General features: G+C 45.5%; 1 protein-coding gene across 5 annotated transcripts in view; it reads left to right on the forward strand.

Moving 5' to 3' along the window:
• The window catches only part of lrp1bb (low density lipoprotein receptor-related protein 1Bb), a 160,113-nt gene extending 149,178 nt beyond the window's left edge, over nucleotides 1-10,935 (forward strand). For 3 of the 5 annotated variants that reach the window (XM_057036371.1, XM_057036377.1, XM_057036391.1), the window contains 9 exons: nucleotides 1,409-1,570; nucleotides 2,072-2,246; nucleotides 2,429-2,533; nucleotides 5,220-5,333; nucleotides 7,095-7,171; nucleotides 7,829-7,919; nucleotides 8,050-8,200; nucleotides 8,446-8,520; nucleotides 9,868-10,935. In XM_057036371.1, the coding sequence (XP_056892351.1) occupies nucleotides 1,409-1,570; nucleotides 2,072-2,246; nucleotides 2,429-2,533; nucleotides 5,220-5,333; nucleotides 7,095-7,171; nucleotides 7,829-7,919; nucleotides 8,050-8,200; nucleotides 8,446-8,520; nucleotides 9,868-10,008 (1,091 nt within the window). In that variant the 3' untranslated portion in view covers nucleotides 10,009-10,935. The remainder of the gene's footprint in view (nucleotides 1-1,408; nucleotides 1,571-2,071; nucleotides 2,247-2,428; nucleotides 2,534-5,219; nucleotides 5,334-7,094; nucleotides 7,172-7,828; nucleotides 7,920-8,049; nucleotides 8,201-8,445; nucleotides 8,521-9,867) is intronic. The other 2 variants (XM_057036399.1, XM_057036383.1) reach the window with 1 other exon arrangement.
• Nucleotides 10,936-12,424: the final 1,489 nt, after the last annotated feature.

A 12,424-nucleotide genomic window follows, 5' to 3' on the forward strand; every position in this document is an offset into this window, starting at 1 on the left:
GAAGTTTAAAAATCGGCCGCATTTTTGCTTTTAATCTGTGAATCGGAAACAGACAAACAGGAATAAATAAATAAATAACACACCAAAGTAGTCCAGTATTTGCTTTGCTTTTTTTTAAATCAGTTGACAGAAACAGGACTGTTACATTTGTCCTGTCTAAAAGGTCACAATTGCAACATGCACATCAACGTGCGTGTGTGTCTGTTTAGTTGTTTTTTCCCCAAACAGCATACAGGTGTATGGTTTGATGGTCCTGAAAGGATTTTCCCAGAAACCACAGAGATTATCCCAGCCACAGAGTTGTCAAGTGTGAAATTACCAGGCACACTTATGTGACCTACATGGTGAGACCTGTATCCATGGCAACATTATTGTCTGCCAGGCAAGCAGTCCCGCACGGGCAGAGACAACTGTGGCCTTGTAAAACAGCTCTGATGTTCTTCCTGTCCATTAGGAAGCTGGGAGTGAACTCCGGTCTAAAGATGTGTTGAAGCTTTTCCATAAAACAAACAATAATGGAAAATAAATGCAATTCCAGCAACATTACACATGCAGGACAGCAGAAGAGAGGACAGGACAGGACAGCAGAAGAGAGACAGGACAGGACAGCAGAAGAAAGGACAGGATAGGACAGCAGAAGAGAGGACAGGATAGGACAGCAGAAGAGAGGACAGGACAGGACAGCAGAAGACAGGACAATAAAAGACAGAACAGGACAGCAGAAGAAAGGACAGGACAGCAGAAGAGGACAGGACAGGACAGCAGAAGAGAGGACAGGACAGGATAGCAGAAGAGAGGACAGGACAGGACAGCAGAAGAGAGGACAGGATAGGACAGCAGAAGAGAGGACAGGACAGGATAGCAGAAGAGAGGACAGGATAGCAGAAGAGAGGACAGGACAGCAGAAGACAGGACAATAAAAGACAGAACAGGACAGCAGAAGAGAGGACAGGAGAGGAAACAGGACAGGGCAGCAGAAAACAAGACAGCAAAAGAGAGGACAGGAGAGGAGAAGAGAAGAGGACAGGAGGGACACAAGGATTAATCAATGGACATAACCCTGAGAACTACATAAGAGATCGATAATGAAGAGAGACGCATCACAGCAGCCGTCAGAATCATGATTTTAGAGCTGATTTTAGAGCTGATTTTAGAGCTTTTTTAGAGCTGATTTTAGAGCTTAACGGGTCTCCAGCATTCAGAAGGCTGCTGCTATGGTCACAACGTTCCCGTTATGCTATTGTCATCTGAGCTGATGATCCACTTTAAACCGACTTCCAAAAGCATTCGGGGGAAGCGAATAAACTGATCTGAGCCTGAGCAAACACAAGCACGGGTTAAAAGAAAAGAAAGGCTGGATTTGTCATGTTTGTTGGATTTAGCCTCCGCTCGCTCTCCGTCTCCTCAGGTAAACCCACCTGCCGCTGCCCGCTCGGCTTCTCTGGGCCGTTCTGCGAGCGGCGGATCTGCGAGAACTACTGCATGAACGGGGGAACGTGTGATGTCACCGAGGGGAACCAGCCTGTGTGCCGCTGCCTGGCGGAGTATACAGGGGAGCGCTGCCTCTACCGTGAGCCGCGCACCCGTCCCTTATCTGCAAACACGACAGCCCCGTTCTCTTCACTTGACGTTAGCTTTTCATTTCCAGCCACAACAGGGAGCTGGTTCGAAATCCACAGAAATAAGCATTTTAAAGTTCACGAGCGGGGGGAATAAACCAACGGCCTTAGGTGTCTCTGTTCCACAAACAGCACATTTGACTCTATTTGCAGATAAACACAATCCAACTCACGCAATTAAGCAACCTGTGGGTGCTTCTGTGCCGGAGCGATAGCATATTTCCTCCTGCATTGTTTTGTCACAATTGTTCACAGGGAAACAAATTCAACTTCACATCATTAGCACTTCCCCGCCCCTCCCCACCCAAGGGGAGTATATTTTTCATCTGTGGCTAAGATGTCATTTGATGCGGGTAATTAACTTCTATTAAAACCTCGTAGAGCTCCAGCCAGACCTCCATCCGCTGAAACGGTCCTGGTGTCTCACTTCCTGTCTTGCTCTTCCTGGACAGACATCTGCCACCACTACTGCGTCAACTCCAGGGCCTGCACGCTGTCCAGCAGCGGGTACGTGGAGTGCGTGTGTCCCGCCAGGTTCGAGGGCAACAAATGCGAAGTGGACAAGTGTCTCCGATGCCACGGAGCGCCCTGCCTCATTAACGAGGACACGGGAGATGTGGTTTGCAAGTAAATATTTACCTTGTTTGTCCTTCATCCTTTTTTTTGCTCGGCCAGCCAGCCGGACGTCGCCTCCGCTAACCCTGGCAGATCGAACCGCGCATATGTTCCACACACCCAAAAGGCATTTTTCCCTGGTGAAGCGTATCTTCCTGCTTGTGACCAACACCCATTATTTCTTCACCCTTCAGCTGCACAAATGGCAGAATTGCACCAAGCTGTCAGCTGTGTGATGGATATTGCTACAATGGAGGAACCTGTCACCTGGACCCCGACACCAACCTACCCTTCTGTCAGTAAGTCACTGCTTAATGGCTGAAGGAGAGAAGAAGGAAACCAAAGCATCCCTCTATAAGTTGGATGCTGGAGTGACTCTCAGAAGGGGCCCGAGCAGCAGCGTTTTGTTGGTGACGCTTCGCTGCTTTAATGTTTTTAGGCAGGTAAAAGAGATAAATCCCTTTTTTTCTGCGATTTCGCTGCCGCCTTCGAGAGCTGGTGTCAGGACTCTGACATTCCTCGAGTGGGATTTAGAAGTCGAGTCTCTAAAAAAAGCCAAAGCGTGATTGAGCCCGTCGTGAATTTCAGCAGCAAAAATCTGTGGACACACACACACACAACAAAGCTTGACTGGCTGTTGTAGGGCAACGGTGTTTTGGTTCCGCCACCTGAGCTATAATCACGTGCAACACTGTTATCTCCGATGAGGGAATTGAAATTCCATTTCAAAAGGTCCCCCCCCTCGTTTTTTTTTTTGGGACTGTCCTTTGTCCACCATGGTTCAGCTGAAAATTGTGGTCATCACTCACAGGTTCTAGAGGATAAAATCAATTTCTATGCAAATGATCCCGTCTTATTTGATGAGGTTAACAGATCATGATAACAAATATGGATTGTTATTTGCTGCAAAGAGCGGAGATTGTGCGAAGTGATGATTAGATATAGCTTTGTGGAGGAATCACAGTGTTTGGTTGAACTGTGATGCATAACACATCCCTCGCTCTCTCGCTCTGTCTCGCTCTCCCATACAGCAGAGTGTCGGGACACGAACGGCAGAGCAGCGCCGAGGTAGAAAAAAGTGTTTTATTAAAGCACACAACACTTCCTCAATCCAACTTGAACAGAGAAGAGACTGGTGGCAATAACATCATGGAGGACAAATGACCATGTCATTAAAACAGGCCAATTATCTATCATAACATTTGTCATTTTAGCACTTTGCTTCACATTATCATCCTATATGATTGGGATTTTATAATTAGAATGTCCATTATTGAGTCTGCCCTGTCCTTGAATGCAGCGCGACACTTGCACGGACGTGCGCGCTGGTTGTTGATTGTTTCATTAGTTCTGTGCTGGTGCGACAGCGCTGCTGAAATATTCAAGTCCCCCTCAAGACAGCGATTACGGCCATAAAATCCTATTTCTGCTCATAAAACGTATATATTACGATTTTTAATTTCAAAGGGGGGAAAAAAAGTCCCAATATGATTTTCAAATTGCTGGGATTTCGTTCTACACCTTTGACTCCATGAATATGCTAATGTGGTCCCACTCCGTGTGTGTTCACTTCCCTCATGGGAGTGATTCAAACGGTCGGATTTGAATCCGACAGGAATTCCTCAGAATAGAAGGAAATAACGTGCCCAATCGCCTAGAGTATTAATCTTCATCGCCGTGAGTTGCCAGGATTCTCTCCTTTTTTTATGTATGAAAGACGTGCGCTGCTGATGGTTTTTGATGGCTGGCCGTCAATCTCCTGCAGCAGAACACAGAAATCAATGAAGCGAAAGAGGTAGAAACACATCGACCGTGTCTGATACATTCACTGGAATTAGTCGCTAAAGTTGTCTGATAGTGCTTCCACCACCCCCCCCCCACACACACACACACACAAACAAGACTGGTACTTCTATCTTTGCGGGGACTCACTGACATAATTGCTTTCCCTTAATATCATCCTTAAAATCAAGTTGTAACCCTCAGACCACCATTTGAAGTTGGGAGAACCAGACAAACAGTCCTGACTTTAAAAAAATGTCCTCACTTTGCCAGGAAAATGTACAGTCTGCTCCTCAGCATGTACAAGAACATCCACTCACATCATTGTACTGTCTTTGTGAGGACCTAATATATTACCCAGCCCCTAACCCTAACCATCCCAACTAACCCCAGACCCTAACTTAAACCTAATTATAACCTCAACCATGTCTTAATCCCCAAATAGTCCTTAAAATTTGTAAGCACAAGCTAAAATGTCCCCACTAGCAAGAATGTCCTCATTCTGCTAGTAGACATTGGTAGTGGACATTGGTAGTCAGCATGGAGCAAGTACAAGCACACACACACACACACACACACAGGTTTGTTCCCAAAGAATAATCACAGGATTGATCTTTATTTTAAAAAAATCAGAAATACTGCGCCTCACATTAAAATATTCATGTCTAGTTAATGAATAAAACAGGAGTTTAAGCTTTTCTCCTGTTTTATAAACACTCGCCTGTCGCAGGTCAGACTGAGGAGAAACACAGCTGAACTACAGTAACTCTGTTTCTTCACTCGTCCTCTGTTTTAATTCATTTCTGTCACTTCACGGAATATAAACTCTTTCTGGGCTCTGTGTCTTTTTTCTGTAGCTTTAAAAAAAATGGCGTAAAAAATTAAACAAGTTCAAACCGTACAGATAATGAAATGAAGCTAATCTGTAACTCCGACACCCATCGGGGCTGTTCTGGTGCCCAGTGCCCCCCCTTCCCCCCCCAGTCTGTCTCCTTCTCCTGTTAACACCCGGGTCTCTGCTCTCTTCTCCAGCCACACCAGCTCTGTCAGAAACCCTGACTTTTTTTTATGCTAAACCTATTTTTCTCTCACTTGACTGCCTTCCCCTCATGACTGAAGCTGCTGAAAACACACTGTCGTCTGCCTGGGATTGTGAACTCTGACCGGCCCTTTTTCTTTCACCCCGAACACACTGTTTTCCAGCTGCACATCAGGGTTCAAGAATCAGCGTTGCGACGAGCTGGCCAACCCCTGCGACTACTTCTGTCAGAATGAGGGGATGTGCACATTAACAGCTCTTAATAAACCACGCTGCAAGTAGGTCTCCCTCGCCTCTGGAGCTGCACCCAGAGACGCTCACCCCCACCGCCTCACCCCCACCGCTTCCATCTGGCTCCATTTCAGCCTCAGTCCGACGTTCAGAATGAGCCATTTGTCACAGTGTCGCCTTGTAGCAACTTATCTTGTAATAAGTGCAAATATTTCTGAGTTAATTCCAATATCAGTATAGCAACATTTCTCTAATTTGTCTTTTATGGGCTTTGCAGTGGTTTTCTTTTTTTTTTTTAGTTGAATTAATAATTTATTATTTAGAGAAGATTCATTTTTTAAGTTTTTTTTTTTTTTAACTGTCCTGCTTAAGGAGTTTTCCAGACGTCACATGCCTCAGGTCATGATATTCACTGTTATGCTATTGCTATCACACGGCTCTCACACATTTATGTAAAAGTATAATTTTAAGAGTTATTCTAAGTACATTAAAGAAAATTCTAGTATCAGTGTAAAGCTAATCAGCACAAAGTGACCAAAAGCAGGATAGGATGACATAATTCCACACTTCCTGTTGTGTTTATGATTCCAACAAAAATCAAATAAAAAAAACAAACAAGAATTAGACTGTTTACAACTTAGAAACTTTGGTGATTCTTCACTTCTGTTTATCTGTACGGTTCCTTTCAGTTTTCTAAAGCGAATGAGGCACTTGTTGCATTATTCGTTGCAGCACGGCTGCCCCCCCGCCCCACTCACCCATTCACCCATCTCATGCATTCATCACCCAACATGGAGGAATCACCTTACATCCCTAACCCAAATAAAAGCTGCACAACAACAACAGCTGGTTTAAACCTATAAAGAAAACACAATCTGATGGCCCCATTGTTATTCCACTAGATCTTTAGGTTTAGAACTCTTTTCCCCAAATCTCTGTCATATTTGGCACCATCCTTCACGTACGACCTTCAATTTGTCCTTTAAAGCCTCTTTCGTCTCTCCCCGTCTTCACTGCTGCCCACTGTTGCCATAGTTTGCTGCTCTAGGGAACAGTTTGCAATCGATGGACTCTCGGGGGGCGGCCGGCTGTAACTGTCTCAGCAGGAAGATCTTCCTGCTGTTGGGATGAAGAAGATACCTGTAGACCAGAAAAGAGACTTTTGTGATGGCCTCAAAAGTGTGTGTGAAGTGGGCATCACACAGATGAAGAGAGAGTCCCGCGCTTCCTTCTGATTCACTATTTAGGTTCCTCCTAGAATTAGTATCTTTTATGGTTTACACCTCCCAGAGGGGATCAGGCTCCTCTGGCCCCGTTGCGCCATGAAAATTCATGTTGCCGTGACATTTGGTTCTTGGAGGACATGATTCATTCCCCGTATTATGGCTGTGCATTCTTATTTTTGATGGCCCGGCGTTTTTTGATTGTTAAAGTGCATGTAATTTTAGTAATTTCATTCTGTCATCACCCATCCGCGCCCGCCAAATCAGCCATGCTTTACAGACCCATCTGCGTCAATCCTTTTGGAATTAAATATCACCTCTAACAAGGGTCATGCGCATCACGCCCACCCGATCCCGTCGGAACACTAATGAGACGGAGGCTTGTCGTTCCTGCCTCATCCCGTCTTCCTTTCCCCCCTCCTCGCCGCGTTTCCCACATGTGGACCGAGACTTTTTGGACGCCCTCTCTGTTCTGCGGCGCTTGCGCCTCACAGCACGAGCGAATCCTCGTCGCCTCATAGCCCAGCTCCCGTTCTGTTTTCCTTTCCCGTGACGGTGTTTTTCTCCCCGTTTGACTGCTCGTAGATGCTCGGCCAACTGGGCGGGGACGCAGTGCGAGCGACCGGCCCCGAGGAGCAGCAGGTCGGACAGCACAAGCGGAGGTGAGTCCCGGGAGCTCCAGGACGCTCTAATATCCTGGATGAATAAATGCTCTATATATAACATGAGGGTTCATCTCAGAGCAAATCTGGCCCTTTAATCACATCAAACTGGGGTATTAATGAGTTCTGAGTTCTGTTGCCATGAAAGGAAGCTCAGGATGCGTCTCCTCCCCGTTCTTCATACATAAATACCAAATTCGTGTCAATATATAACAGTTTTCCTCATATCTGAAAAGATTCCTATGCGCTATAGCGTCCCAATCATCCAGAGATTTGACAGGTTGTAGGGGGAAATAAGCCCCTAAAATAAAAATAAAAAGAATAACAGCAGGCAGCAAACTACAACAGTGATTTCTTAGTGTCAGATTTACATGCTGGTGGAAACTCTCAATATCTGGCCTGCAGAATAACAACTGCATGGCTCCTCTATAGCTCATGTGTGTGGACAGCTGAATTGTGGGTAATATGTCATCTGCGAGCGCTAAAGCCCCAGGGAGACAAATACAAAGGTTTTGTGGTTTCCTCGTTTGAAGCCGTGCTCGGGCTTGTTGTTTATTTATTTTTATTTTTTACAGCTTGTTGCTATCTGAAGTCATCTCAGCTCCTCTCAGTCGTTCCTCATCTCTCTGCTCCATCTCTCTTCTGTCTGTCTCTCAGGGAGCATCGCTATCATCGTGCCTCTGGTCCTGCTGGTAATCTTGATTGTGGTGGTGGTGACGGGTGTTTACGTCTGCAGACGGAGGCAGAGGTAAGCAAATAAACCGAAGAGGCGTAAAATAAAGAGGCTGCCAGCAGCTGCAGTTCTGTCATTTGGAGGATAAAACCTGAGAATTGTGGGAAAATGAAAGCCGTGTTATTCACGAGTCGTGACTCCTCAGGGGCAAGCGTGTCCAGAGGCAGCCCATGACCAACGGAGGCATAAACGTGGAGATCGGGAACCCGTCGTACAACATGTACGAGGTGGAGCACGACAACCACGCTGACGCGGGCAGCCTGCTGCGGCCCAACTTCACACTGGACCCTCACAAGGTCTGTAATCGCGCGGTGCAACGACGCCACGGTTTCGACCCCCATTAGCGCCGTGATCTGATAGCTAGCTTCTCACGTGTTCGAAGCCTCATGAGCCGCGTTTGCCTTCTTGCTACATCTGCTGCCGTCGGGTCGTCCTGCTGCTGGTTTCAGCTGCGACTGAATGAGCTAAACTAACCATTTACAGACCTAAATCTGTCTCACTGCGTGTGAAGATGTCGATGACATGAGTGTGTCTTGTGCAGGGCTGGTGTGTACAGTCCAGTGACCCTCGCACCTTGGGCATTAATTCTTCTCCCAAGGAGGTGATCCCTGGACAGGTTGTGACTCCAAACCTTGTTTCTAAACTTTGCATGCCTGACCGTGTGTGTGTGACTCCTCCCTCCACTCACAGATGCCGTCGAGCACGTTAGCAAAGAAAGTGCCGACTTCCTGTTTGGATGTAGTTTAAACTGTACATTTAGCGCTCACTGAGCAGCCTCTGCAGTGGAGGCGGGAATATCTGCATGTCTGGAATGGAACTTGAAATTATCTCTGCATGTTTGTACGTCTGCGTGTTCGCTAACATTCTGACAACATGCATGAATTCTGTCTTGTGACTGAGCTTTTCATGTTTTTTCTTTAGATTTCTTAACAACGGTAAAAGAGGAAGTTGCTCTTAGGCCTGGTGTAACAGGAAATTCTGTAATAGCGTAATAATAACAAAGATGAGCTCTATCAACTAAAAGGTTTATCTCTAAGCTCAAATGAATAGTCCTCCCACCAGCCTGCTGAAAACTGCTAAACGTTTCAGGCTGTATGTTCTGTGTTTGCGTCTCGCACGTTGAACAGTGAAACAGTGAAGCTCTAATGCCAGCGAAGGATTTGCTGTTAAAAACTGACCTTGTCTTCACTCAAGGATACAGTCGGCACAGCTGCATCTCATTTTAAAAACCCATTTCAGTCAAACTCAGCGGGAACAAAATAGCAATCAGTGCGGAAGCGTCTTTCCCTTTCAGCGCTACAACAAACCCACGAGTTGTGCTCGCCGCTGTTGCTTCTCTCTCTTCAGGCTTGAAGTAACTGAGCAGCAAATCGCTTACCTATTCTTAAAGCTCAGGCCATTAAATAATCTGAATAAATGGCCCAGAGCCGCTCTGATGGCAGACCTTTGTTGTCGTAGCAACCTATAGGTACAACCTACATTCCTCTGACAACGGAAACATTAAGTCTGGCCTGAGAAGCGGAGGGCTGCTGGTTCGAGACCCGTTGTGGGCAAAAGTTAGGAGGTGCTCTGGTAGCAGGAGATGTGCCAGGACACCTTCACTGCTGAGGTACCCTTGAGCAAGGCACCAAGGTGACCCTGCCTTTGCTCATGTGCAGCTGGGATGGGCTCCAACTCCAGCTCCTTCCCCACGACCTGCAAGGGATGAAATGGTCAAGCACACAAAGAATAAATGAAAAATGGATTAAGCATTGAAAGTTAATGTGCCGTATTAACCAGACTGTAATTTTAGCCCTCAAACATTTCAAAATCAAATGAAATTGCAGGTTAAATCACCAGCACGCGCTCCAGTCGGCTTCGCTAGCTTTACTTTTCAAGCTTTTCTACTTTATATCGATGATTCCATCATACGACGCACAGCCTCTCTGAGGGCAATAATCCCTCTTTTCCTGCTTCTCTGCAGCCTGTGAACTACTCCAACCCCGTGTATGCAAAGATATACATTGACGGACAAAACTGCCGGAAGCCGGTCATCAGTATTGACGAGCGGAGAGAGCTACTCCCAAAGAAACTAGAGGGGACAATTCACGAAACCGCCGCATAGCCTAACTCGACTGTTTGTACTTCTCTTTTCTACGACGGTGTATCACGACGGAAGCGAGACCTTTTCTATTTAACCGGTTTAGCATCAGCATAATGTCCTGGTCGTTGCGCTGAAGATTTCTTTCCCTTTACTTTTTCCTTTGGAATGTCCGTCAGACAGGAGCTCCCGGCGCTCCGTCCTGTAACGTATGACACTAGAGTACAGCTGCCGTCCTGCAAAAACCCCATTAACAGCATAAGTTGCGCGTGTGCACAGTTTAAGACTTAAATGCAGTGTTGAAAAGTGTAAACTCCCCTGACACACACACACACACACACACACACACACCTGGTTGACGTCAGAATGGAATACACTTGTGGCCATGATAAGTTTTTCTTTTTTAAACAAATGTAATTACTACAGAGAAGCTATAAATGGTTGTTTTTCCTAGTTTTTCCCGCATAAGCTGACAGATTTCTGACTGGATTTCCAGTAAAGGCCATAATAAGACCCTGACCCCCTCCCACTTTGTGTAATCCCGCTGGTTTTACGTCTCCACCATGTCCACTAACGTCCGTCCACCCGGGTTTGTCTCACGTGAACTTTTGGTCAAAGGGACCTCGAATGTTTTGATCAGAGCCCCAGATCCTGTACTGTACACAGAAAGGACAGATGCAGAGTATCATATTTTTCTAGGTCTAAATATGTCAACAGATGCATAAATGTTAGAGACACGGAAAAAAGAGTTACCACAAGCCACAAGAGAGGTTAAGAGTTATTATAAAGGACATCTGTTTCTTCAGAAAAGGGAGATAAATATAAGAAATTTTATAATTTTGTATTTGATTTGTATGTTGTTTGGCTGCTTGTATTTTGAAGAAATGTATTAAATGTAAGTAATTTTTATATCAACTGTAAATCAGTATTGAATAAAGGGGCTTATTTCGAGCTTGTGTCCCATTCCTGCACACACACACACACACACACACCTACACACACACACACGTGTCCGGCGGCCAATCATGCATGAATGAGGGTTCAGTCTTTTGTCTTAAACCAGGAAGGTGTTGGTTTGTGGGCTGAAATCAGTCATTTTAGCCACCACCGTGAGCTATTTCACCTGTTACGCTGGAGGGAAGCTAACAAGATGTCATTTACCTCCCTGTGTGTGCAGGAAGACCAACAGCATTGATTAACATTGTGTGTGTTTGTGTGTGTGTGTGTGTGTGTGTGTGTGTGTGTGTGTGTGTTGTGTGTGTGTGTGTGTGCTTGTGTGTGTGTTTCTGTGTGTGTGTGTAGTGGGGGTGTGCAGCATCGCTGCCACCTGCTGAATGATAATTCACTCTTTGACTCCACACTGGCCAGTCTCTCCGTGCACGCGCTTCCTCACCATAGCAACCGGAGCGTGCGTGGGCTTCCTGATGCGCCACCAGTTCTAATTTTGCCAACGTGACCGACGCCTCGCCCATTTCTGGCGTAATTGTCCCATGAGGTAGTTCATTTTGCAAAAACCGTCAATGTGGCATCGATTAGCCGGTGTTCTGCCATCGTAAGTGGCATTTTCTCTCTTTTTTTTGGGACAATTTCTCCCACGGTTTTGCAGATTGAATTGACAGCGGTGGCCAATTTCTTTAGCCAATTTAGCTGTTAAATCAGCAGCTTTAGTGGAGTCAATAAGTAAAAGTGCCAGCAGACGTCAGACCTGTTAAAGAAATAAGACCTTTATCGATGATATTTTACGGTACATCAGTAATATGGGTCTGAACAGCTCTATTGCTATTCAGCCGTTGCAATTCAGCATAAATTCAAAATAAAATCGCATAAAGCAGTGTGGTCTTTTAATTTACACTCATTTATTTTTGCGAGTAGAACCCCGTCTGTGATATTATTTCACTATTGCTTGTTTACCATTTAGCACATTTGAACACAGCAATAGAAAAGTGCGTTTATAATTGCAGTCAGACTGTTTTCCCCTCTTGCTTTCCTTACAGAAAGTGTGTTTTTCTGTCAACTAAAAGATGTAGGGAGAAAAAAAGCTATAATTTCTGCTTGTTTATGTACATAATGAATAATGTTTTTAATGGAAAGCATGAGTGAAAAGAGTCCTGCCCTTCTGCTGCCTGTCCAGGAACAAAAAGTGAAGCTTTAACTAGCTCGCTAGCATATTGGGCTGAGAGGATCTTCAGGTACCAGATCAGAAACAAAAGAACCAGACGAGTGTGTAGTGGGACAAATAAAGCAAGTGCAGCTGGGCCTCCCACCCTAAAGTGCATTAAAAAAAGAAAAGTATTACTCGCAGATGTCTGGCACACTCTTCTCCCACCTTAGCTATTGATTTATTGTCTCCATTCCACTTAGCAGGCATCACCATTCTCCTGCATAAACATCAGAAAAACCCAGAGGGCTCATCTCTGGGATGGAATCAATATCAGCAGTA

This window comes from Takifugu flavidus, chromosome 1 (genome assembly GCF_003711565.1).
Source record: "Takifugu flavidus isolate HTHZ2018 chromosome 1, ASM371156v2, whole genome shotgun sequence".
In the NCBI taxonomy this organism is placed as follows: Eukaryota; Metazoa; Chordata; class Actinopteri; order Tetraodontiformes; family Tetraodontidae; genus Takifugu; species Takifugu flavidus.